The sequence below is a fragment of the Diceros bicornis genome, chromosome 37 (assembly GCF_020826845.1).
Source record: "Diceros bicornis minor isolate mBicDic1 chromosome 37, mDicBic1.mat.cur, whole genome shotgun sequence".
Classification (NCBI taxonomy): Eukaryota; Metazoa; Chordata; class Mammalia; order Perissodactyla; family Rhinocerotidae; genus Diceros; species Diceros bicornis.
The window spans coordinates 28,282,149-28,307,004 of NC_080776.1; the positions used below are offsets into that span (position 1 = coordinate 28,282,149).

The 24,856-nt window shown below is 53.1% G+C and overlaps 1 protein-coding gene across 5 annotated transcripts in view; it reads left to right on the forward strand.

Moving 5' to 3' along the window:
- FARP2 (FERM, ARH/RhoGEF and pleckstrin domain protein 2) overlaps positions 1-24,687 on the forward strand; it is a 110,636-nt gene extending 85,949 nt beyond the window's left edge. For 3 of the 5 annotated variants that reach the window (XM_058533374.1, XM_058533373.1, XM_058533375.1), the window contains exons 14-28: positions 300-478; positions 5,726-5,815; positions 6,189-6,322; positions 6,838-6,919; positions 10,606-10,843; positions 11,324-11,454; positions 15,187-15,255; positions 15,908-15,997; positions 20,031-20,051; positions 20,263-20,345; positions 21,357-21,475; positions 21,800-21,963; positions 23,448-23,555; positions 23,811-23,962; positions 24,243-24,687. In XM_058533374.1, the coding sequence (XP_058389357.1) occupies positions 300-478; positions 5,726-5,815; positions 6,189-6,322; positions 6,838-6,919; positions 10,606-10,843; positions 11,324-11,454; positions 15,187-15,255; positions 15,908-15,997; positions 20,031-20,051; positions 20,263-20,345; positions 21,357-21,475; positions 21,800-21,963; positions 23,448-23,555; positions 23,811-23,962; positions 24,243-24,312 (1,730 nt within the window). In that variant the 3' untranslated portion in view covers positions 24,313-24,687. The remainder of the gene's footprint in view (positions 1-299; positions 479-5,725; positions 5,816-6,188; positions 6,323-6,837; positions 6,920-10,605; positions 10,844-11,323; positions 11,455-15,186; positions 15,256-15,907; positions 15,998-20,030; positions 20,052-20,262; positions 20,346-21,356; positions 21,476-21,799; positions 21,964-23,447; positions 23,556-23,810; positions 23,963-24,242) is intronic. The other 2 variants (XM_058533376.1, XM_058533377.1) reach the window with 2 other exon arrangements.
- The last annotated feature ends 169 nt before the right edge of the window (positions 24,688-24,856 follow it).

Sequence of the window (24,856 nt, forward strand, 5' to 3'; positions counted from 1 at the left end):
TATTTTTATCGTAGTTGCATCTAGAGAAACCCCTAGGAACGCAGAGCTCCTGGGGGTCCAAACCATCTGTGGTTACTCTCTGTGAAATCGGATTGATCAGCCATCAACCTGGTTTTATTTTCACTTTATGTCACATTGAGAATTGCATGTGCTAGAGGCTTTACACATTTTCCAGAACGTGCCAAGTGGCAGTGTAAGGCTGATGTTATCTAACACATGGTAAGGAATGTGATGGCATCTGGCCAGCATCATAGCCCTTTCTCATTTCTCGCTCCATCCCCCACCCCCTTCAATTCCAGGCCTGTCCAAGGAGAGTCCTCAGCCTTCTTCCTCCACCCGGAAGAGCCCAATGAGCTTGAGCCCTGCGTTTCAGGTGACTCTGGGCCCAGCTGAGCAGGGCTCATCTCCCCTCCTGAGCCCTGCCCTTAGCGAGGTTGGCGGAGCCAAGACGGACTACGAGGAAGAGCCAAAACACAAGGTGGGCACCACCACCAGCAGAGGGCTTGCTGCTGGTGGGCGTGTGTTTGCAAACTTCTTTCTGGGCTGCGAAGCCTGAGGGCAGGTCAGGGGCTCTGTGCCCACACTCCCCCTCAGGGATGGTGGGCTGGCTTCCCCAGTGAAATCCCTTCCTGAGATCCTCCCATCACCTGGGACTCCTCAGGTACCTTGCTCAAAGACAGGTTTCCTTATTCGTTTAACAACAGTTCCTGGCACCCGTGGGTTCCAGGTGTTGGGCTGGATCCTGGGGATGTGGTGTGAACAGGTGGGCCCTGGGGGAGCCCTCAGCCTCCCTGCTGCCTGCTTTGTTGGGCATTCATTTTAACAACTGAGTAACTGGGGGGAGAAGGTCTGGGTGCTAATGGAGGATTTACTGGGGCCCCCATCTTGTCTGGGGGTCAGGGGAGGCATTCAGGGTGATGGATGAGTGGGTCCTGGAGGAATGTCCCTGAGTAGGGTGGGGTCCAGACTGCGGAGTGTTGTAGCAAGGGGAGGCAGGATGTGTGGGGTGTGTGGATTTAAGGCGGAGACTTGAGGCAATTCCCCTGCAAGTTTCTGTTTATTGTCAGGGACAGGAGTGAGGGCATGCGCTGAGAGATGTGCGGGCAGAGAGTGACTGACCTAGCAGAGAAATGCGCTTGCTCGCCAATGAGGGGATGGCCAGAGGCAGTGGCGCCTGTGGCCCTCATCTGCAGCCTGGGCAACGTTGTGGCCAAGGCAGCTTTGTGGGTGGGCACATGAGGAAGGACAAAGGCTCCAGGGCATTAGAGGTTTTGTAAGAGGGTGGTAAAATAGTGGGCTGTGATGGCCCTGTGGGGCCACGGAGAAGGAAGAAGCCAGGAGCCATCTCTGCCCCTGCATGGAGTGGGGGTCCCCCAGGAGCAAGCTGGAAGGAAAGCCGGCTGGATCGGACCTTGGCCTCCACACGTGTCAGGCCAGTCGGCAGAGGTCACTCTGGTCCCTTGGACACTTTGTGTTTGGCTTGGGGACATCTTTTATTTATTTTGGAAACCTAATGACCATCTATGTAGCTCACTGTTGCTTTGGTGTGAAAACAAAAATGGCTTGGAGGAAAGCTGTTTAAAAAACTGAATTTTGGGGCGGGCCTGGTGGCACAAGTGGTTAAGTGTGCGTGCTCTGCTGTGGCGGCCCGGGGTACGCCGGTTCGGATCCCGGGCACGCACAGACGCACCGCTTGTCGGGCCATGCTGTGGCGGCGTCCCATATAAAGTGGAGGAAGATGGGCAGGGATGTTAGCCCAGGCCAGTCTTCCTCAGGAAAAAAAAACAACAACAACTAAATTTTGGGGCCGGCCCTGTAGCGTAGCGGTTAAGTGCGCACGTTCCGCTGCTGGCAGCCCAGGTTTGGATCCTGGGCGCGACTGATGCACCACTGGTCAGGCCATGCTGTGGCGGCGTCCCATATAAAGTGAAGGAAGATGGGCACAGATGTTAGCCCAGGGCCAGTCTTCCTCAGCAAAAAAAGAGGAAGATTGCCATGGATGTTAGCTCAGGGCTGATCTTCCTCACAAAAAAAAAAAAAACCTAAATTTTGGGGCCGGCCCCATGGCGCAGTGGTTAAGTTTGCTGTGTTCTGCTTCGGCAGCCCAGGTTCGTGGGTTCAGATCCCAGGTGTGGACCTACACCACTCATCAGCCCTGCTGATGTTAGCTGATGGCAATTCTGCCTCAACAATAAAGACAAAAAAAACTAAATTTTAATTTGTTACTTTCTGCGTTACAAAAAATAGTTGATCTTCAGGTGGTTCTGTAGGGTGATGACCTCTAACACCTGAGGGTAAGTGGGCTAATAGTGGGCGACTGTGGCATTTGTTGTCCAGACCAGGCCTCTGAGAGAAGGACCCTGCTGGTCACATGCGGGGACCTCGCAGAGCCGTGGCTGGACCACCACTCCCAGGCAGCCCTTGGGCCCCCAGCCGCTGCGCACAGGGACCCCTGGTTCTACCACCTCTCCTCTCCTCACAGACAGCGCCGCCTCGTGAGTTTTGGCCACGCATTGCTGCATGTCCCAGGCTACGTAGCACAGCTGGCATTGGCATCGAGCACGAGTGGGCTCCCGGGGAAACAGGGACGGCCCTTTCTTCACTGCTGCCCCGTAGGCCATCCCAGAGGCCAGCACTGAGCAAATGCAGCCCTCTGGGCAAGCGACCCAGCTGTGCTCTGTGCTGGCTTTGTGAAACAGCGTCCCCAACAAGGCCCCCCACTCCCCCAATTCACCCAGGGAGGCGCCCAGTTCACCAGCGACTCTCCTGGCACGTCCTGTGTGTTTCTAAGCTCCACAGGCAAACTCGGGAGTTGAGAACCGCGGTGTTCTGATGACTAAGCCTTGTCCGGCTTCTGCGTTTGCATCTGGCTTCTCAGCTGTGTGAAGGAGCAGGGGCTGCCTGACTCTTCTTCGAGCGCTGACCCCATCCCTCGGTGGCACGTGTGCCAGTTTATTTCCTGGAATCTGCTCCTCACCAATGTCTCCTATTTAATGCACTATTTCTCCCTTTTTAATGGAAATTGGTGAGGACTGAGAATATTTGAAAGGTATAAAAGCTGAAGGTGGCAGATACTTCCTTCCCCGTGCTCATGTGGAGCTGAGAGAAGTGATGACGGCTCGCCGTGCTGGGGGCTCTTGGGCTGCTTTCTGCAGGGACAGGTGGCAGGGCTCGGCAGGAAGCACCTTCTCCCTGGCCGTCCCCTCTCACCACCCTGACTTGGGGCTCAACCTGGATCTCTGTTGGGGGGTGTGGCTGGGCAAGGCAGCAGCTGTTTTGATTTCTCTCCACTGAGAGTTTCCTAAGAGGTTTTCTTTGCGCTGAAAACCAGGGGGCCAGCCCCAGCTCACAGGCAGGCTGTCCACGAGCTGCTGCTGATCACTTGGCTCCTTGCATCTTCTTGCTACTAACTGGTGGTACCTGTGATGTTACCGCAGTCTCATCAGGGATGCTGCCGTGATTTTCCGGACCATTTGTCTCTGGGTGTCTTCAACCCCCCACGAGGAGAGGAGCTGGTCTAGAACCTTGGGGTGACCCTCCTTCTATAGGATAGCATGCAAAGTTATGGTCTTGCTGTGGGACCCCATGCCAAGGTGAATGTGGTTGGGAAGCCAGCTTGCCTGAACTGGACTCTCCCCAAGAGCCAAAGGCCAGGGAGCTCACTGGGCACTTCAAGCTCAGGTGGAAATGTTACTTTTTAAAGAGATTTTACTGAGGTTGGACTTGAAAAAGTCATTTTTTCATAGCATGAAGCCCAAAAAGAAAACATTGAAGAGCGTGAAGATTGGAAAGGTGATCCCACTGCTCTCTGGGGAGAAGGGCTCGAGCTCCAGGGACCCAGTATGGGAACTCCGAGGAGAGGCTGCCAGGGCCAGAACATCGCAAGACTGCAGAGCAGGCTCCCTGGGCTGCTCGAACTGCGCAGCTGTCAATTATTTGGGAAGAGCTGACATGAGAAGCAGCCAGTGGAGATTCTGCATGCAGGATTTTGGAGGAAGGACAGCAGGACATGGGTTCTGAAGGGCAGCAGGTCAAGTAGAGTATTCCTGGTGGGCCAGAGGGGCCTCACCCGTACAGCTGGCTGGCCTATTGGTGGGCTCTGGGGCACACGGGTGGAACGCGCCTTGTTAAACCTCTGCTAAACTTCACCTTGGGGCAGGGCAGAGGAAGAAGTTATGGGCCCCCCAGTGTCAGCCTCCAGCCCAGCCTCCCATCTTGGCTGCCCAGCTTGCTTCTCAATAGCGTCTATAGCACATCGCAGACCCCTATGGTGCAAACCTTACCTCTGACCTTTCTCCCCAAACCTGCCACCTGCAGCCTTCTCCACCTCCGGGGACGGCATCTCTTTCCCTTGGCTTGAGCCCAAAACCACAGTCATCCTTGCCTCCTCCATCCCTGGCACCTCCACCCACACTGGAACTTGACCTTCAGACTGTGTCTGGGGGCCCACCCCTCATCTGGCTGCTCCCCTCCCCTGCTGCAGAGCCTGGGTGGTGCAGAGGCCTCCTGACCAGCAGGGGCCCCCCGGGCCTGCTCTCAATACAGCAGCCAGACTCATCCTGGGGGTCCGATGTGCTCAGATAGACCCCCTGCCTTCCCCAGCAGTAACCAGCTCGCCTACCTCTTACCCTCCCCGTCATCTTTGGCCTCTGACCTGTCTTCCACCACCAGGAGGCAGCCTGTCTTCTCTGCTAGAGGTTGCATCTGCCCCACCCCTACCTGCTGTGCTTTGTACTCCAGGGCACTTTTCTGCTGGGAATGGTAACTTCCCCTTTAGCTTGTCCATTGCTTCTTGCCTGTCTCCTCCTGGGAGGCCCTCAGGTCGAGGGCAGAGACCTCTGTTCCTGGGCACATCCCAGGTGCCTATTTGGGGCTGGCACGTGCTCCACAGATATTTGCATGGTGGACAGGGGGATGGTTGGCCCTAAAGAAGTCCTCAGCCTGGTGGAGGAGTGACAGGGCAACCATGCAGGGATAGAGCAGGACCGGGTGTCTGCTAGGTAGGCAAGGATGGAGGAGGGTCCGTCAAGCTGGACCTTGGCACAGGCCGCTATGTGAGGTGCTCAGGGTGGGGAGGGGCCCTCCAGGGAAGGACACAGCACCAGCCCAGACCGAGTGTGAGGCCTGTGCTTTGCCAGAATGCCGAGAGCTGGGCACGATGGAGCCCAGGTTCCCGGGGGCGCAGTGTGGCCATTCCTGCTCCGGATGGTCCCGTCATTGCTGACTTGCCTGCTGGCACCTGCTCTTCAGGCAGAGGCCTGACGGAGGTTTAAGAGCTCCCAGGGCTGGGCCATCTCTGGCCCTGCACTCCAAGCACATCAGCCAGCCTTGTCTCTAACATAGGGCACAGTTAGAAAGCAGACTGTTTGGCAATTTAAATGACTTTTGTGAGTTAAGCTTAATCATTTATAATCATACACACTTATGTATCTGTGTGTTAACCAGCTGTACCCCTGGCGGTGATAGCTGAGCAGTAATTGCATCACAACACCAATAATAAGCTTCGATATATGTTTGAACAGCAATTCTTTTCTCAAAAAGGATAACATAAAATGAGAAAAACATGTCAGAGAGATACAACTGGGCTTATATTTTTACTCAGAAGTAAATCCCTTCAGGAATTACGGATGAAAACTGCATGATGCTGTTAACTTGAGCAGAAGAGTGTTATGAACGTCAGTGACATGACCGACAGACTCGTGCTCACACTGTCTGCTTCTTGCAGTGCACGGCAGCAGATGAAGCCTATTTCATAGCAAAGGAGATTCTTGCGACAGAACGAACATACCTGAAGGATTTAGAAGTTATTACCGTGGTATGAAACCTAAGTCCTTTATTACTTTGGTTTTCTTAATACTTCTTCAATCTAAACCTCCTGAGAAATAGCTCTTGAGAGCTACATCATGAGACCTACATATATATGTTCTGTTAAATATATTTGCCTTTAAACATGTGTAAATCAGGTCAGAACATTGGGTCCAATTTTTTGCAAAATTGGGAATATATCCATTTGAAGCTTTTCACCCAGAGTTGTTTTCTTATATTGTGAAAATTAGGTAGTCAGCCAAGAGGATGGCTATAACCCTGATTTGAGCTGTCCTTATGGGCAGTGACTCTGAGGTCAGTGCTGGGTGTCCTGTGGCCACAGACTCTCAGGGTCCCTCAGTCACCCTGAGCTCTTCCCACAGTGGTTTCGCAGTGCAGTGGTCAAGGAGGATGCCATGCCTGCAGACCTGATGACCCTGCTCTTCTCCAACATTGACCCCATCTACGAGTTCCACAGAGGTTTCCTGCATGAGGTGGAGCAGAGGCTGGCACTCTGGTAATATCCTGCACACATGAGCAGCCCCCACCCTGGACCCCCCTGCACACATGGGCAGCCCTTGGGCCCTGCACCCCCTGCTCTGGACCCCCACACAGTGTCCCCCACACCCTAGACCCCTACAATGGGCAGCCCACTCTTATCACCATCACTGCTCTCAGGAATTTCCTGGCTTCAGAAACTAATTCACAGCAACCATTATTTCATTGAAGTATATATTTTTTAAACTTGTGGGAAGGAGTAGAAATGTAACAATCACTTTTATTCATCCTATTCCAGAAGAGAGTATGAAAGAAGTAGAAGGTAGATAATTTTTTTTTTCTGGTCTGATTATCACCTTTTAGAGAATGGCCAGAATGTAATAATTGTTTCTGTCAAGTATGGGCCTTCCACCTCAAAGCATCTTATTGCCATTCTTGCTGTGACTAGAATAGCCGGTCACACAAGCATCAAATCGAAGTGCGTCTCACAAGCTTTTACAAGCTTTTGACCATATTTGTTCATCTCTACTCCAGGGAAGGATCTTCTAATGCCCACGCCACAGGCAGTCATCAGCGAATTGGGGACGTCCTACTCAGGAACATGCATCAGTTAAAGGTAGCATGGGTTTGGGTGGTGACTCCAGGCCTAGCAACTGTCAGTACAATAGCAGCATACCCTTCGGGACAGCAATCAACTCAGGACAGCATTCCCCTCAGGACACTATTCCCTTCAGGACAGTGTTCCCCTCACAGCTGCATTCCCCTCAGGACAGCATTCCTGACAAGACAATATTCCCTCAGGACGGGATTCTCCAAACAGCTACATTCCCCTCAGGACAGCTTTCCCCATCAGGGCAGCCATACCATCAAGACAGCATTCAGCTCAGGATAGCATTCACTTCAGGACAGCATTCCCCTCAGAGCATCATTCTCCTCTGAGCAGCATTCCCCTCATAACAGCATTGCCTTCAGAGCAGCATTCCTGTCAGCATTGTTCCCCTCAGGACAGAGTTCTCTTCAGAGCTGCATTTCCCTCAAACAGTATTGTCCTCAGAGCAGTGTTCCTATCAGACCAACTTTCCCCTCAGAGCACCATTCCCATCAGGACAATGTTCCAGTCTGGACAGCTGTTCCCTCAGGACAGAATTCCCCTCAGGACAGCATTTCCCCGAGGACAGCATTCTCCTCTGACCGCATTCCCTTCAGATCAGCGTTCCTGTCAGACCAGCTTTCCCCTCAGAGCATCAATCCCATCAAGACAGCCCTCCAGTCTGGATAGCTTTTCCCTCAGGACATAATTCCCCTAAGGGAGGCATTCTCTTTAGGACAGCTCTACCCTCAGAGCAATATTCACCCCAGGACAGCATCTCTCAGAACAGCATTCCCATCAGGACTGCAGTCCTATCAGGACAGTATTTCCCTCAGGTCCATGTTCCCCTGAGGACAGCGTTCTCCTCAGAGCAGCCTTCCAGTCAGGACAATGTTCCCCTCAGGACCTCGTTCCCCTCAGAACAGTGTTCACCTCAACAGTATCCCCCTCAGGACGACATTCTACTCAGAACACCTTTCCCCTCAGAGCTGCATTACTCTCAGGACAGTGTTCCACTCAGGACAATGGTCCCTCAAGACAGCATTACATCAAGACAGCATCCCCCTCAAGACGGTGTTCCCCTTAGAGAAGCAACCCCACAGGATAGCCTTTCCCTCACAGCACCATTTCCCTGAGGACGGTGTCCCCGTTAGGACAGCATTCCCTCAGAGCAGCAGTTCCATAAGGATCAAGTTCTCAGGACAGCATTCTCCTCAGAATTGCATTCCGCTCAGGATATCATTGCCCTCAGGGTAGCATTCCCCTCAGAGTAGCATTCCTCTCAGACAGCATTCCCCTAAAACCAGTGCTCCCCTCAGGACAGTGGCCCTTCCAGACAGCATTCCCTCAGGACAGTGTCCCCCTCAAGGCAGTGCTCCCCTCAGAGGAGCAACCCCTTGAGACAGCCTTTCCCTCACAGCAATATGTCCCTCAGGACAGCATTCCCCTCAGAGCAACGTTTCCCTCAGAGCAGGATTTCCTTAGGACAGCACTCCCATCAAGACAGTTCCCATCAGGACAGTGTTCCCCTCAGGACAGTGTTTCCCTCAAAGGAGTAACTTCTCAGGACAGCCTTTCCCTCACAACAGCATTTCCCTCAAGACAGTGTTCCCATCAGGACAGTGATCCCCTCCAGGCAGAATTCCCCTCAGAGCAGAGTTCCCTTCAGATAATCATTCTCCTCAGGTCAGTATTTCCCTCAGGACAGCATTCCCATCAGGACAGTGTCCCCTTCAGAGCATTGTCCCCCTCAACACAGTGTTTTCTCATGGCAGAGTTCTCCTTAGGACAGCATTCCCCTCAAACAGCATTTCTGCAAGACCAGTGTTCCACTCAGGACAGTGTTACCCAGGACAGTGGTCCCTGAGGACAGGGTACTGAGGGAAATGCTGCTGTGAGAAAAAGCCTGTCCTGACGGGTCACTGCTCTGAGGGGAACACTGCCCTGAGTGGGGACAGAGTCCCCCTAAGGACAGTGTCCTCCTCAAAGCAGCTTTCCCTGCAAGACATCATTCCCGTCAGAAAGGCATTCTCTTCAGGCCAGAGTTCCCCTCATAGCAGCATTCCCCTCAGGATATTGTTCCCCTCAGGACAGCATTCCCCTTAGGGAAGTGTCCTCCACAGGACAGAGTTCCCCTCAGAACAAATTCCTGTCAGACCAGCTTTCCCCTCAGAGCATAGTTCCCATCAGGAAAGTGTGACCCTCAGAGCAGCATCAGAGTGGACGAGTATGCTAAGAGATGGTGCTCTTGACATCTGCTCTGTGATTCACAATGGGACATGAGCCTCTAGCTGACCTGTGTGCAGTTACTACTCTTGCTGGGTTCTGCAGCCTGGAAAGGGCTGCTCAGAGGCTGTCTAGGTCGATGTCAGGGTTTGTTTCCACTCACCTGCTAGGCTCATAGTTCAGGCTTTTTCCTTAGACAGGCTTGAGCTCTGTGAAGGGAATATGCCAAGGAATGTACAAATGGAGTGACTCTGGGTAGCCCAGGTCAGCCACGTGGGGAAGCGAGATGTCTCTTCGTTAGGACCAGTTGTCACAGGGTAGGAATCAACAGGGCCAGTTATGCTTTTGCTGTTCAGGGGTCTTATTCTTGCTAAAGAGACCTGGGACAGGCCTCCCCCACCCATGTGTTCCCCTCGTGGCAGCCCCGCAGCATCCTGCCTGGACACTCTGGAACACCTCCCACTGCTTGGATCACTCCCATCTCTCAGCCCTTCCCACTCACTGGGCTGGCTGCTGCCTCCATCCCAGGCCTGTCCCACCTTCCATTTGATCCAGCCGGACTCGAGACTCTTTTCTAGGCCCCATTTCATTCCTGTGGGCCCAGGGGACCCACAGGATCACTCAGTTCTGACTTCAGATAGCCCCATTTGAAGAGCTCCAGCTTGCTCAGAGGCCCCCCTTTCTTACCCTGACATGTTTTTGGTTTTCTGAGCCAGGAGGTTAATTAGTAAGTTCTGCCTATCCCAAAAGCACTTGCACGAATTTAAAATCAAAATATATACAAATCTGTTTGAGCTTACCATACTGTACAGGTCATCTGTAATGTTCATTAAAACAAACTGATTTAATATTAAAACCCTGTAGAAGGTAGGGTTGGTTGAGTTTAATACATCTGTGTGACACTCAGAATCCATGCATGCATGCACTTTGATTTGGGCTGTAAAACTATCAGGAGTGATTATGCCCTCTCTTCGATTACTGTATCAAACAACTGCTGTGCTCCGCTCTAGAGTGTGGGTGAGACCCGGGGCAGCCTCTCCGTGGTGCTGGAGGCAGAGCTCGAGTCGGATTTGTTTAATCCCTGCCCAGCGCTCACTCGCTATATCACATGAGGCAAATTACAGCCCTCTTAGCCTCAGTTCTTCATCTGTAAAGTGGGGTCAAAGCCCTTTGTCCACTCACCGCATGAGCCATGGGGTCAGTCAGCAGTGGGCATGGTGGTGATGGCTGTGGATGAGGCCCTCCCCTCCCGCCTGGAATGAGGTTTGGTCAGGGTGGAGTCTCAGATGGGACAGAACCAACTCTGTGGAAGCTGGAAAGCCCCAGCTCACACTCACAGGGCCATTCTCTGTTCTGCCCCATTGAGATTTCCAGCTAGTGTGTGATGTCCACACTGGGATTGCCGGCCAGATGGACAGGCCACTCGCCAACTGGACCCCCTCTCCCACATCTCCTAACATAAAGGCCCTACTTTTGTGCCTCAACAGGAGTTTACCAGCTTCTTCCAAAGGCATGATGAGGTCCTGACAGAACTGGAAAAGGCCACAAAACACTCGAAGAAGCTAGAGACGGTGTACAAAGAGTTTGAGCTCCAGAAAGTCTGCTACTTGCCTCTCAACACGTTCCTACTGAAGCCCATCCAGCGGCTGGTGCACTACCGCCTGCTGCTGAGCCGGCTGTGTGGGCACTATACACCTGGGCACCGTGACTATGCTGACTGCTGCGGTGAGTGCGGACACGGGGCCCTGTCCCTCCAGGGTGCCGTGGCTGTGTGGTTAGGAGCCCTATGGCCAAGTGCCGGAAGCTGGTGTGGGTATGAGGTAGGAGCAGCTTTGGCAAACCTGAAGGCTTTCCTTTTTTGGCTTCCTTAACTGGGGAGCACAGGGTGCGCTGGCTCCACCCCAGAAGGGCCAAGTACCACAGTGGTCTCGGCTTGCCACGGCCCTCCCCTGCCCCTCCGGCCGATGGCAGAGATTAGGTCCGAGCCTGTCCTTCAGCTCCACCTCCTCAGGGGAAGGCCCTTCTCTGCTCCAAATCTGAACAGCAGAAGAAAGGACTCCAGTTGCCTGGAGGGGTCACAGGGAGTGGACACTGACCAGGACGGCCTTCTGCTGCGAGGGGTCCCCCCACAAGTGTACTGGGGAGTGGAGTGCTGCCCCTGGCCCACCTGCCCGGGCGACTTTACTGAGGGGTGTCTCCATGCAGATGCCCTCAAGGCCATCACGGAGGTGACGTCCACACTCCAGCACAGCCTAGTCCGGCTGGAGAACCTCCAGAAGCTGACGGAGCTGCAGCGGGACTTGGTCGGCGTCGAGAACCTCATCACTCCCAGCAGGGTGAGTCACTTGGTTTGAGAAAGTTTTTTGAGCTGGTTACTTCATTGTTTTTGAGATATAATTCTCATACCACAGAATTCACACTTTCAAACCACTGCAATTCAGTGGTTTTGACTATATTCACAAGGTTGTGCAACCACCACTACTATCTAATTTCAGAACACTTTCATGCCCTCCACCCCTGAAAGAAACCCCATACCTATCAGCAGTCACTCCCTGTCCCCTCCCTAATCTCTGGCAGCTACTAATCTACTTTCTGTCCCTTTGGATTTACCTATTCTGGACATTTCATATGAATGGAATCTTACAGTACGTGGCCTTTTGTGTCTCCTTTATTTCACTCAGCATCATGGTTTCAAGGTTCATGCCTGTTGTGGCATGTGTCAGTACTTCCTTCCTTTTGGTGGCAGAATAGTATTCCATTCTCTGGATACACTGTATTTTGTTTATCCATTCATCTGCTGGTGGACACTTGGGTTGTTTCTATTTTTTAGCAATTGTGAATAATGCTGCTATGAACATTCGTGTACGAGTCCTTATGTGGACATATGTTTTCAATTCTCCTGAGTATATACCTAGTAGTGGGATTGCTGCATCATGTGGTAACTCTATGTTTAACATTTTGAGGAGCTGCCAATGTTTTCCAAAGTCACTGCACCATTTTACATTCCTACCAGGAGTGTATGAGGGTTCCAATTTCTCCATATCTTGTCTGATGCTAGCCATCCTGGTGCAGATGGTGGTATCTCATTGTGATTTGCATTCCTTGATGGCTAATGACAAGCATCTTTTCATGTGTTTATTGGCCCTTTGTGCCTTCTTTGGAGAAATGCCTATTCAGATCCTTTGCCCACCTTTTAATTGAGTTGTTTATCTTTTTACTGTTGAGTTGTGAGGTTCTTTATCTACTCTGCATACCACACCCTTACCAGAGTATGATTTGCGAATATGTTCTCCCATTTTGTGGTTTGTCTTTTCACTTCTTGTGGGTATCATTTACAACACGCAAGTTTTTAATTTCGGTGAAGTCCAATTTATCTATTTTTCCTTTGGTTGCTTATGCTGTAGGTGTCAAAACTAAGAAACCATTGTCTAATCCAAAGTATGAATATTTATCCCTATATTTTCTTCTAAAAATTTTATGTTTTAGCTCTTACATTTAGATTTGATCTATTTTGAGTTCGTTTTGTGGATGGTGCCAGGTGGGAATCCAACTTCATCCTCTTCCATGTGGATGTCCAGTTGTCCCAGCATCATTTGTTGGATTGTCTTTGTACCCTTGTCAAAAACAATGGGCCATCGATGTGTGGGTTTATGTTGAACCTTTCATTCTGTGCCACGAGTCTATATGTCTACTGCTGCTTGTTTTCTATCACTAATGCCTTTTGCTTTGAACTCAGCACTTTCAACATAAGAAAATTGCTTTAAGGGTTGCAGGGGGATGTTTCCTGTCTCAACACAAGCGTACACGTATTAGCGTGTGAGTGTCTAGTCACGTTTCTGTGTTAGCCTTGTGAGAAGAAGGTACTGAGAATGTGGACCATGAGCTCAAAAAGATAAGCTAGACTAAAGTGTACAGGAAAGTCTGCCCTCCTAGAGGCAGGGCTTTGATTGGGTGCCCAGACGGCTCTGTTTCACTCCCTCCTTGACCACGTAGCTCTCGTGTTGCTGCTGGCTGGGACTCTGGGAGGGGGCTAGGGCTCTTAATACACATTGTTGTTTCTCTTAGTGCCCGGCACAGTGTCTTACGATGGTGGCCCCAGGGAACTGTCACTAAAAGGACAAATAAAGGAGAGTAGCCTCAAGAGCAGGGGTCGGGGATGGGCTCTGGAGCCCAGGCTTGAATTCAGGTCTCCACAGCCAGCCATGTGGCCTGGGCAGGCTGCTCCACCTCTGAGATGGGGGGTCTGGAATTGACAAGGGGACTGATGTCAGCTGCTTGGCCCAGTGCCTTGCGTGAGGTAGGTGCCGTGTAAAGGCTTGCTGCCGTAATTATGGTTATTAGTCAAAATCTCCACAGTCCTATCTTGATAACCCAGGGTTCCTGGTCTCCCGAAGTTAAATATGTGTATCAGTCAGATACAGAAGCCACACCAGTTATTTGAGCAGAGGAATTCAAGAGCACGGTAGAAGGCTGCTGGGTAGAAAGTTGATAAACTGGGTAGAAAGTTGATAACGAGGTACCAAACGGTGAGAAGAAGTGTAAAGTATCGAGGAGGCAGAACTGCAAGAAGGGTCCCATGGAGGGCGGGGAACACAGGCCTGGCCAGGGCCATGCGCTAAAGCTCCCAGCTCTGTGGAGGGCCGAGCTCAGCAGAAAGCTCAGCAGAAAGCTCAGCAGCAAGCGTGCCCAAGGGCCTGGGGCTGGGGGTGCTGGAGAAGGGGTCTCTGCGGGGTGGTGAAGCTGGCTCTGCGAGGGCAGGAAAACCATAAACTGGATTCGTGTTTGCGGGAAGGGACGGCTGTGAAGCGCTGTTCCGGCCTCATGGCCCCGGCACCTATGGGAGCAGCCGGCTCCCCTGTGGCCCCAGAGCAGTGATGGGAGGGCAGGTTTGCAGTGAGAGCCGTGAGCATAGTAACTGGCCCAGTCCAGTGGTGCAAGAGAGTTTGTGCGACATGAGGGCATGCCTTCCTCATCTTGCCGGGCTGATGTTTCGGTTGGACTGTTTCTCATCCTGCTACGGCCATGAGGGTTATCTGTATAAAGGTGTTTTTTGTGCCTTCACTCAGTTCGTTTGAGAGCTGCTAAGGCTGGGGCCCCCCAGCACGTTCTCAGGGCATAGAGCCCAGGTCCCTACTTGTCTGAAAGGAATAACAGAAGGTAGAAGAGTCTCCAGAAATAGTCCAAACTGGAATTCTTTGGGATGACCAAGGCTCTCACTGCCCGCCATCAGCACAGGCGGTTAGGGACCTGTTTGGTGTCCGTATCCTCAGAGGCAGATGCGCAGGGCCTGGACGAGTGGTGCTCCAGCATGGGCGGGGAAGTATGAGGATGTCCCTGAAGTCCTGGCGGCGCGGTCGGGCGCTGGAGGGAGAGGCAGAACCTTCTCCTCTTCCTCTGGGGCCTACACCTTCCTCTTTCTACAAAGAACTGCCCAGGACACAGCATGGACAGCTCCTCCTGGAGCTTCAAACATTCCACTGGAATGTCTCGTTCCCTTGGGTTATAAACTTTTGTGGTGTGGAATCCTTGTTCAAATGCCAATGCTGGGTGGCAGCTAACACCAATCACCTGTTCACATTTGGTGAGATCCAGGTGTTCCCATCCTCCTCCCTCCCATTCTCGAGCTGCTCCTACCCAGTTTTTCTCAAAGCTGAACTCAGATGTAATCTCCTTGGCTGAACCTTCCAGAAGCTTTCCCTCTACAAGAACAATGTAGAGGGGACAAGAACAGTGTGCTCCCCTTTGCTTTCCAAGGCATCCCTCAGCCTGCGGTGAGACGAGGCTGCAGGTGCTTGGCAGACGGTTTGGGGACTGTGTTAACTGGCACCCAGAAAGGACTCCGGTGACTGAGGGGAGCAGGCAGGAGGCGGAAGGTTGGAAAGGCATGGAGGGTCCTTGGGCATCTGGGCAGAAGGGCGCTGTTCAAGGGTCGGACGGGGCCTGCGAGGGGTTCATCCGGTGGGACTCAGACAAGCATAAATGGTGCCGTGAACCCTTGGCCCCGCCAGCATGCCATCTGCTGAGGCGGCCCTGGGCTGGCACAAAGGGGCCTCGTCTCTGTCTTTCAGGAGTTTATCCGCGAGGGCTGCCTACACAAGCTCACCAGGAAGGGCCTACAGCAGAGGATGTTCTTCTTGGTAGGTGGCCTGGGCAGCAGTGCTGCTGGGGGCTGTGCCAATGCTCTGGCCCCGGTGGACGGCCTCAAAGTCAGAAGGAGCCAAGTGAGGGTCGCAGAAAACACTCCTGGGCCGGCACCTTCCTTATTCTGGGTTCTAGGCACCTGTCTGCAGGCTGAGAAAAAGCCAGAAGATAGAAAAGTCCATGCACCCTTGGCTACAGGAACATTCTGCTCGTGCCGAGCAGCCAGTTCACAGGGTCACACTCACAGGCCCAGAAGTACTGGCTTTGACTCTGGGAGCCGAGGGCCTCTTGCAAGTCCCTGCTGCCACCAGATTCCCTTCCTCATGGCCAGTTAGGAGATTCAAACCTGAGCCCTCCTGGATGAGGGGGTACTGTGTCAGGACCCACCAGAACTCCCCACTGCCTCCAGCTGCTGGGCCCTGGGCACTGGCCCAAGAGGTCTGCTGGTTCATGTGCTTACTAGTTCCTTCTGGGCAAAAATGATTGTATGAAGGAAATAAAAATCCCTTTTTTGCCAAAAATCTCCAGCAAGCTGAACAGATCTGATAACCAGATAGGGGCCCTTGGAGTTGAAGTCGGTCTAATAAGATATTGAAACCTCGTTACTTGTTTTTAAAATTTTTCTATCTAAAGCTTCCCATCTCTCAGTTCTCAGATGTATTGCTGTACACGAGCAAAGGTGTCTCAGGGACCAGCCACTTCCGGATCCGGGGCCTCCTTCCGCTCCGTGGCATGCTGGTGAGTGCTTGTACAGGCTGGGGCAGGTCCAGACGGTAGTCAGTGGGCCGCACTACCTTAAAAGCACCTGCTGGGCTATTTGTTCTGTTTTGACCTGTTGTGGTTACTGTTCTTGGTGTTCAAATGGCCCTACCTGTGGACAGTGGAGCCCTTCCAAGGCCCTCCAGACCCAGCCCCTTGGTCTCTGCCGGCACCTGCAGGACAAGGCCCCTGCTCATCTTGTCCACTTTCTGCCTGGAACCCACCTGCCGCTCCCCCAGGGAGCCCTGTCCTCTGGTGGGAGACGCAGTGAAAGACCCCATCAGGCACTGGGGCCACTCTGCTGCTGGAGGGGGTGGGGGGTTTTCTTTTGAAAGAGAAAAACTTTCTTTTTTTTTTTTTTTTTATGAGGAAGATCAGCCCTGAGCTAACATCTGTTGCCAATCCTCTTTTTTTGCTGAGGAAGACTGGCCCTGGGCTAACATCCGTGCCCACCTTCCTCCACTTTATATGGGAGGCCACCACAGCATGGCTTGACAAGCAGTGCATTGGTGCGCGCCCAGGATCCCAGGATCCGAACCAGCGAACCCCGGGCTGCCAAAGCAGAGTGCGCGCACTTAACCGCTGTGCCACCGAGCCGGCCTGAGAAAAACTTTCTTTTGAAAGAGAAAACTGAACCACCAATTCTTAAGATTGTAGAGTTTTTACTTTGATTATATACTTGTTATCTCTTTTCTCTTATACTGACACTTTTGGTCCTTCATGGCATGGTAATTATTTCACACACATGCACGTGCACACACATACAGCTTTGAAATGGTAAGACAAATAACACCACCGCTAATGAGATGGCAGGCTGCAGTTCAAGGCTGCGCTCAGGGCAGCCCCGGGCGAGCCTGGCCGCCTGCTTCCCTCCCTGGAGCCTCTATTGTGCCCTCTCACGTCCGCCACGTGAAGAACCACAAGCTCCGTCTCTGCTCTGCTGTTGCAGGCCTGGGTCACTAGCAGTCCTGCTGCACTGCCAGTGCTCTGTCCACACCCCGTGCCTGTCGGAGCGTGTCCCTTTCCCCCACTGTCACAGGTGCGATGTGACACTTGAATGTTATCTCTGATGAGCAGAAATTCTTCATTTTAACGTGATCCATTTTGTTAGCCTTATCCTTTGTGGTCAGTACCTTTTGTGGCCTGATGAAGACAGTGTTGGAAGGTCATAGAGAGATTCTCACAGAGACATCGACACACGCTCCATTTGTCCTCGAGTGTAGACCTGCCCTCAGGCTGGAACCCATCTTTGGGAGCAGTAAAGATAGGAGGCCAAGTTCAGGGTTTTACCATAAAGACGTGCCGTTGGTCCAGAACATCTTACTGCGGCAAGCGTCTCTCCCTGAAGTCCCCCACCCCGCCCCCCACCCCGCCAGGCCTTCCGTCCAGGTGTCCTGGGTGGGGCCCGATCCCGCTCTGCCCTGCGGCACTTGGCCTGCCCATCTGCATTACTGCAGCATCAGAGTGCCCCTCCACCCCCTTCTCCTTCCAGGGCATCTTGCCCTCCGCCTTCCTCGGCACGGCCCCTCCTTCCAGTGGCCACCAGAGTCTTGGGCCGGTGTCTGTAACATTTGGTTCAGCTTTTCTAGCTCCCGCAAGAAGGGATCGGTTTCAATGAGCTCATCAGACCCCAGCTCATTTTAAAGTATACTTTTAAAAATTATACTTTCCTCATAGAAAAAAATAACTGAAAATGTAGAATGAAGATCACCGTGTTTCACTGAGCACCCGGGAAGAAGCGCTGTTGGCATTCATAGTATCCCCTTCGGGCTTCACACGTGGCCCACAGCGGGACCCCTTCCACAAGCCTAGCAATTTGTCATGACCATCTTCTCATGTCTCCGTGCTCCCACCACCTCATGTGGTAGAGACGAGCCGTGGGGGAGCCAAGCCCCAGTCCACTTAACCAGCTCCCTGCATGGGACATTTCAGCTGTACCTCGTGTTCAGAAATAGAAATAACACCATCAGGTCTCTGTCTTTCTACACATCTTTCATTCTGTCCTTGAGATAAACTCTGGACTGCATTGTTTGAGCAGAGGGCACGCTTGTTCTGGTGGCTCTGACTGTTACTGCTGCATCACTGTCTGAGCACGTGTACTGCTTGTTGACCGTCCCCCAAGCGCATCTGAACCTGTGCCTTGCCCGTGGCCTTGGGGAGCACTGGGTGCTCACCCCTCACCTCTCTGTTTGGTGAGTGGAGCTCCCTGGGGAGGTCTCCGAGGCTGACCAAGTCCCTTTCCCGGCACTCTGTGCTCTCCCTCCAGGAAGGCGCTCGCATGTCTGCTGCTCTGGTCACCACTGGTCTGTGAGCTTTCCATGCACATTTGTGAAACATTTATAAAGACACCAGCCAGGCTTCATAGGTCACAGCTGCTCTTCCCAGTCAGTAATTCCTTTTTACTCTGCTGCAGTTTGGTTTTACCGTGTAGAAGTAAACTCCACCTGGACAGGGATTGTGTTTGCTTCCTAGAAGAGCATCCAAAGGCCCCCTTGACAAATTCTTGAAGGAGTGAATTTTAGACATTTTTATATAGTCAGATCTGTCCATCGTTCCTTTAGGGTTTCTGTCCTTGGTACGGGCTCAGAAAGTCCTTCTCCACACCAAGATTATACTGGCACATTTTCTTCTGGTACATTTATGGTTTCATTTTTGTCATTTAATCAATCTGCCTAAAACTTGTTTTATTGCATGTTACTCGATTGGGATGTAACATTTTCTCCCCATGTGGTCAGTTTTCCCATTATTGTTGAGTACTTCATTTTCTCGTTGATCTCAGAGGCTGCCTTTATCATATAAGAAGTTCTTGTCTTGACACTTGGGATTCTTTCTGGGCACTCTGTGCCATTTCTGTCCCAGCATCAGTCCACACTCTTCTAATTAGGGGTGCTGAATAGGATAGTCACTGTTTGGGTAACTAAATTCCATTCTTAATAGTTGTCTTCCTTTTTAAAAAGCTCTTTGCTATTAAAAAGCTAAGTATTTAATTCTTCCAAATAAACTTTGGAATCATTTGGACAAATTCCTTCAAAAAACACCATTAAGATTTCTATTGAAATTGCATTTAATTTACATATTAACTTTTTTTTTTTGTGAGGAAGATAGGCTCTGAGCTAACATCCATGCCAATCCTCCTCTTTTTGCTGAGGAAGACTGGCCGTGGGCTAACATCCATGCCCATCTTCCTCTGCTTTATATGGGATGCCGCCACAGCATGGCCTGACAAGCGGTGCATCGGTGCGCGCCCGGGATCCAAACCCGGGCCACCAGCAGCAGACTGCGCACACTTAACTGCTACACCACGGGGCTGGCCCCTAATTTACATATTAACCTATGGGAAGACTAACATCTTGACAACCTTCTCCTGCTGGCCGCTGCTCATGTTAATTTCAGATCTTTTATGTCCACTGTGAGTGGTCAGCGTCCCATAGGCCCTGCACAAGGAAGCTGTCCATTCTGCAGGGTCATGTGTAACTGGCTGGTCTTGGGGAACAGACAGATGGTCCTCATTCCTAACTGTAGTGGGAAGGATGACAACTCTTGGCTTGAGAAAGATAACCTTTGTCATGTTAACACAGATTCCTTCTAACTAACTTTCTAACTTAGTTTTAGTTAGTCTTCTAACCAAGTTTCTAAGAGAGATTAGCAGAAATAACATGTTGGATTTTAGCAAAGGTGTTTTCAGCATGTAGAGAAGTGATCACTTTTTCCCCTTTGACTTTGTGAAGGGTGAAATCTATTAATCAGCTTCCTAATGTCAAACCATCCTTGCATTCCTAAAACAATCTTACCTGGTCGTGAACAATTTCCTGTCTATGCTTTTAGGTTGGATTAGGTAACATTTTATTTTGGAGTTATTTCATTTAATCACTTATAACTGAGATTAGTCTGTATAGGTGTTTCTTTGAATCTAACTTTGTTAGGTTTTGGTACCAGGTTTATAAAATGAATTGTCCAACTCTCTTTTTAATACTGAAAATGCTCAACATTTTTTCCTGTGCTTGATTTTCAGCTAATAGTGCTGGACCCACCGGTGAGTAGTTGAGTGCCCTATGGCCCACAGTTCACCCACCTGGGTGGCAGGTGCCATGACATGGGGACCCCTCATGCCTCCCATAGCCCCTCGTAGAGTCAATGTAGACTTGGACAGCACAGAGCTTCCACGTCACCTGTGTCATGCTTCAAGCTTGCATTCAGCCAGCCCTGCTCCTGGTCCAGGCTTCTGCCTCTTCTCTCACCCACAGGTAGAAGAAAGTGACAGTCAATGGTCTGTTCCACACTGTTTCACCATTTATGCAGCTCAGAAAACAATGGTGGTGGCAGCCAGGTAAGGGCCTTCCATGTCTGCATCCCAGTGGGCCCTGGGGATGAGGGCTTCCCTGTCATGACCTGGGGTCCCCTCTGATTGTGGGAATGTCATAGTCATGGGACATGTGCCCCCTTGTGCATTGCTTCAAAGTTAGGCAACCAAAGGAGCAGCTTCTCCCTTGGGGAAAGCTTGTTTGTGACCTTTGAGAATGTCCCCACAGAGACTGACTGTGGCACTACCGAACTGCTTCCTGCACCTCAGGTTCACAGTGCTCAACAAAGACTGGCCTGCGAGGATAGCTGGTCTCCAGGGGCATGAGTGTTGGCACCCTCAAGTCAAGGGGAAGAGCCAGCGGGCCAGTGGGAAGAGCCTGGCTGGGTGGTCACGCCAGGGCCCAGCCTCACCTGCATCTTGCCCCTAGGGCTGTGCAGCGTGAGGCCGCCCAGGCTACAGCTCAGGAGCAAATGGCCACTTTCCCCTACTCCCCACCTCAGATCAACCGGAAGGAGACTGGCGCTCAAAGGCGACAGAGGCAGCCCTGCCACAATCATCAGTACCGCACTGTGCTCGGTCCCTCCCCTGGGGAGGCAGGTGTCCCCAGTGCCTTCCAGAGGAGAAGTGTTTCTCCTTCTCCCAGGCAGACGTCTAGCTCTCACGTTCCACCCTGCAGTGTCCTGACTGAAGCCAGAGAGCACAGGGCACTTAACTCCCACCAGGAAACGTTGGCAGCTTAATTATGAACCAGGAACCAATCTTACATTTTAGCACCAGAGACTTAAAAAACCTGGTTTCAGGAACAAACTGCCCTGTAGAGCCTCTGTCCCAGCGCTGAGGTGCGGCCCTCCCTCCTCTCCTGCCCCCAACAGCTCCCAGGGCGATGCGGGCTGGGCCCCCAGCAGCATTCTCGACAGTCCTCTGGACCCACAGAACAGGGCACAGGGGGTGGAACAGGCACGCCAACCTTTTGTCCCCCTCTCTGAGAGGTCAGGCCCTGCCGAGCTGGCTCTGAGCTTCGGCCCTCCCCCGCAGCACACGGCTGGAAAAGGAGAAGTGGATGCGTGACCTGAATACCGCCATCGAAGCAGCCAAGAACGGCAGCGACACGTCCCTGGCACTGCCAGGCAGCACCGTGTGCACTCCTCCCCACAGTGAGTTATGGCTGAGACCTCCATGAGCACCCCCTGCACCTAAGGAAGCTTTTCTGTAAATTGGTTTCCTTAGTGACAATCTGCCCCCTAGGCCCACATGCTTTCCTTTCACGAGGAACGTTCCAGGCTGCACCCTGGCAGGAGGGGCCATGAACTCTTCCTGCAGAAGCCCCGTGTGGCTTTGCTCTCTGCCTGCTGCTGACTGGGCCCAGAGGGCCCCCGTTCCCAGTGCCCTGGCCTCTCTGCAGAGCGCCCAGACCGAGGCGCCCCTGGCTTCGCCAGGGTGGTCCCGTCTCTCTGAGCAGAGGGCTGATTTCTCCCCAGGATCCTCCGACGAAGTGTCTCTGGAGCAGGAGTCGGAAGAGGACGTTCGCAATGCCCACAGCTCCCTGGAGGGGCAGGGCCAGCACAGGGCCAACACCACAGTGAATGTGTGCTGGTGCCGGAACACCAGCGTCTCCAGAGCTGACCACGTAGCAGCTGTGGAGGTACGGCTGCTGTGAGCGCCCTCTGCTTGTGCTGGCTGCTGGGGAGGGGACCGCAGGGGTCCCAAGGGCTGGGCCAGGCGCATAGGCCACGGTGAGCTGCCGCCTGCTCTCTCCCGTTGGGCAGGAAGTAGGTTTGGAAAATCCCCTTGGACAGAGCAGTCCAGGGGCTGCCAGGATCATGGGGTGACAGTCACTCTTGGTGCTTGTGAAGCCAGTGAGGACACTGAGCCGTGTGTGGGAAGAGCCAGGAGGGCGGTGTCCCTGCAGTTCTCTCCAAAGGGCCTGTCACCTAGGGGCTTGCTGCTTCCCCTCTGCCTCTGCCACCTTGAGTGGTCACATTTGGTCCTCAGCCTGCCTCCCATTCAGTGTGGGTTTTAAGCTTCTGTTGAACCTATGGGCAGCAAAGCTGAGTGGTAACAGCAGAGCTGGCAAGGAAGCATTCAGAGCCCTGGGCTCACCTGTCAGGTGGGGCCTGACACACACGGCGCACGTGAACAGGAGAGCATGGCCAGTACGCGGGGACCCACGAGCCTGGGGGAGTGGCCCTGGACACTTCCTTAGCCATCTGTGCTGTCCCCTTGTGTGTCAGCAGCTACAGGGCTGGCGCTCCCTCCAGGGCTTCATGAGCATCATCTCTGACGAGGGCTGAGCCCTGTGGGCCTCACCCCAGAGTGAGGGTACAAGGAGAGAAGTGGTGGCACCGGAGGGGCGCCTGCAGAGCAGCATGGGTCCCACCCCCAGCCAGGACTCCTGCCTCGTCTCAGCACTGAGAGGAGGGCAGCCAGGGCGTCTTGCATGGGTCTGAGTTTACATGCCTCCCCTGCCCCTGATCTGAAAGAACCTTCCACACTTGGCTCCACGTGGTCTGTACGGCATCTTCTCGCATCAGGGGATTTGTGATGGCTGGGGATACTGAGTCAGAAAACTGACTTGATTACATAGAGGGAAAGACAGCCTTGTCTTACGTAGTGCCTGGGACTTCACTCTCCAGGATTTTCAACATCCTTCTGTTAGATCGTGAAACACTGATGAACGAGGCTGCTGCTCACAGCAGTGTGCAGAGGTAAAATTGAGGCCTGGGCCGGCCCGGTGGCACAGCAGTTAAGTGCGCGCGCTCTGCTTCGGCGACCCAGGGCTCACAGGTTCGGATCCCAGGCGCGCACCGACGCACTGCTTGTCAAGCCATGTGGGACGTGGCGGCATCCCATATAAAGTAGAGGAAGATGGGCATGGATGTTAGCCCCGGGCCAGTCTTCCTCAGCAAAAAAAAAAAAAGAGGATAGGCATCGGATGTTAGCTCAGGGCTGATCTTCCTCACAAATAAATAATAAAATCGAGGCTTCAGCTAAGAAGGCCTGTAGGGTGACCTGCATTCCTGGGGAGCCACCTGTTCCCAGGAGGCCCCTGCAAAGATGGAGCCAGGAGGGCGGCTGCTCTGGGGTGCTGGGGATGCAGACCAATGCCCAGATGCTTTTCTCTTTCAGAACCAGCTCTCAGGATACCTGCTGAGGAAGTTCAAGAACAGTAACGGCTGGCAGAAGCTCTGGGTGGTCTTTACCAATTTCTGTTTGTTCTTCTATAAAACTCATCAGGTAGGGGTACTTCACTGGAGCCTGGGGGTGGCTGTGCCTGTGGCACTGGAGGACGGCCGCCTCTGCTGGCCATGCCCTCTTCCCATTTCAGTTCAGAAGAGGGTGGTCTTACCATCCCTTCTGCCCACTCACCCAGGGCCCCCTCGGCCTGTGGGTCTGTCTGACCCTGCTGCCATGGGGTCAGGAAAGCGGGGCGTCGGAAGAGGGCAGGGAGTGGTGGGGAGAGCACTCGTGGAACCCCATTCTGCCTTCCAGGATGACTACCCGCTGGCCAGCCTCCCGCTGCTGGGCTACAGTGTGAGCGTCCCCAGGGCGGCCGATGGCATCCACAAGGAGCACGTCTTCAAGCTCCAGTTCAAATCCCACATCTACTTCTTCCGGGCCGAGAGCAAGTACACGTTTGGGAGGTAATTTTGGGGTGGAGCCTGCGCCTGCTGGTATCTCCTCGGGCCTCCTGTTTCCACTGAGGGTGCCGGAGGCTGGTTTTCTGGGTCCTGGAAAGGAAGGGCTGGGTACTGCTTCCAGGGTTTTCAGTGGCCCTTGTTTTGTCCCATTTACTCCGTATTTTGGATCATTCTTGGGAAGATATTTGAGCAGAAGCCCACTGGCCTCAAGGCCAGAACCTGCCCTGCTTCCCAAGCGAGCATGGGGCTGGGCGGGGGTCTGATGGTCCAACCTCTTCTCCAGGTGGATGGAAGTGATCGACAGAGCCAGCAGTTCACCCGGGAGGGCTGGGGCCCCCGAGGAGGAGGCATGAAGCCCATCTGCCCGGATGCGCAGAGAGCCGAGGAAGCAGAGCAGGGCCAGCAGGTGCCCCAAGACTGCTCATCGTGAGTCTTCCCACCAGACCGGCAGTGGGAGGGCACTGTCCCCCTAGAGACACACTGCAGTCCCTCGGCCCCGTGGGGCACTGGGAAGCACACCCAAGTGGAGATACAGGCTCAGCTTGAGTGAGGAGACCAAAGCTGGTACCCGGCTGCCCTCTCCTCTTCCCGAGCAGGGCCCTGCTGAGACTGGCCTTGAACAGGAACCGCACTGGTCCCCACACCCGCCCACCGTGGCTGCGCCTCCAACGTGCTGCACTCAGGCCTGGCCGCCGTGTCCTTCAGTCTGGGTGAACCAGGGGTGGGGCATGGCCCCCAGGTCACAGCTGCACGCAAGTCTAGCAGAAGCTCTCTGGTGCCCACCCCACATACCTCCGGAGAAGTGGACACCAAAGCTCCTGCGTGGTCCTGGGAGGGCAAGGGCCTCTAATTTATTAGTACCCAAGTGTTTCTTAACAATGGAAGTAGACTTACACG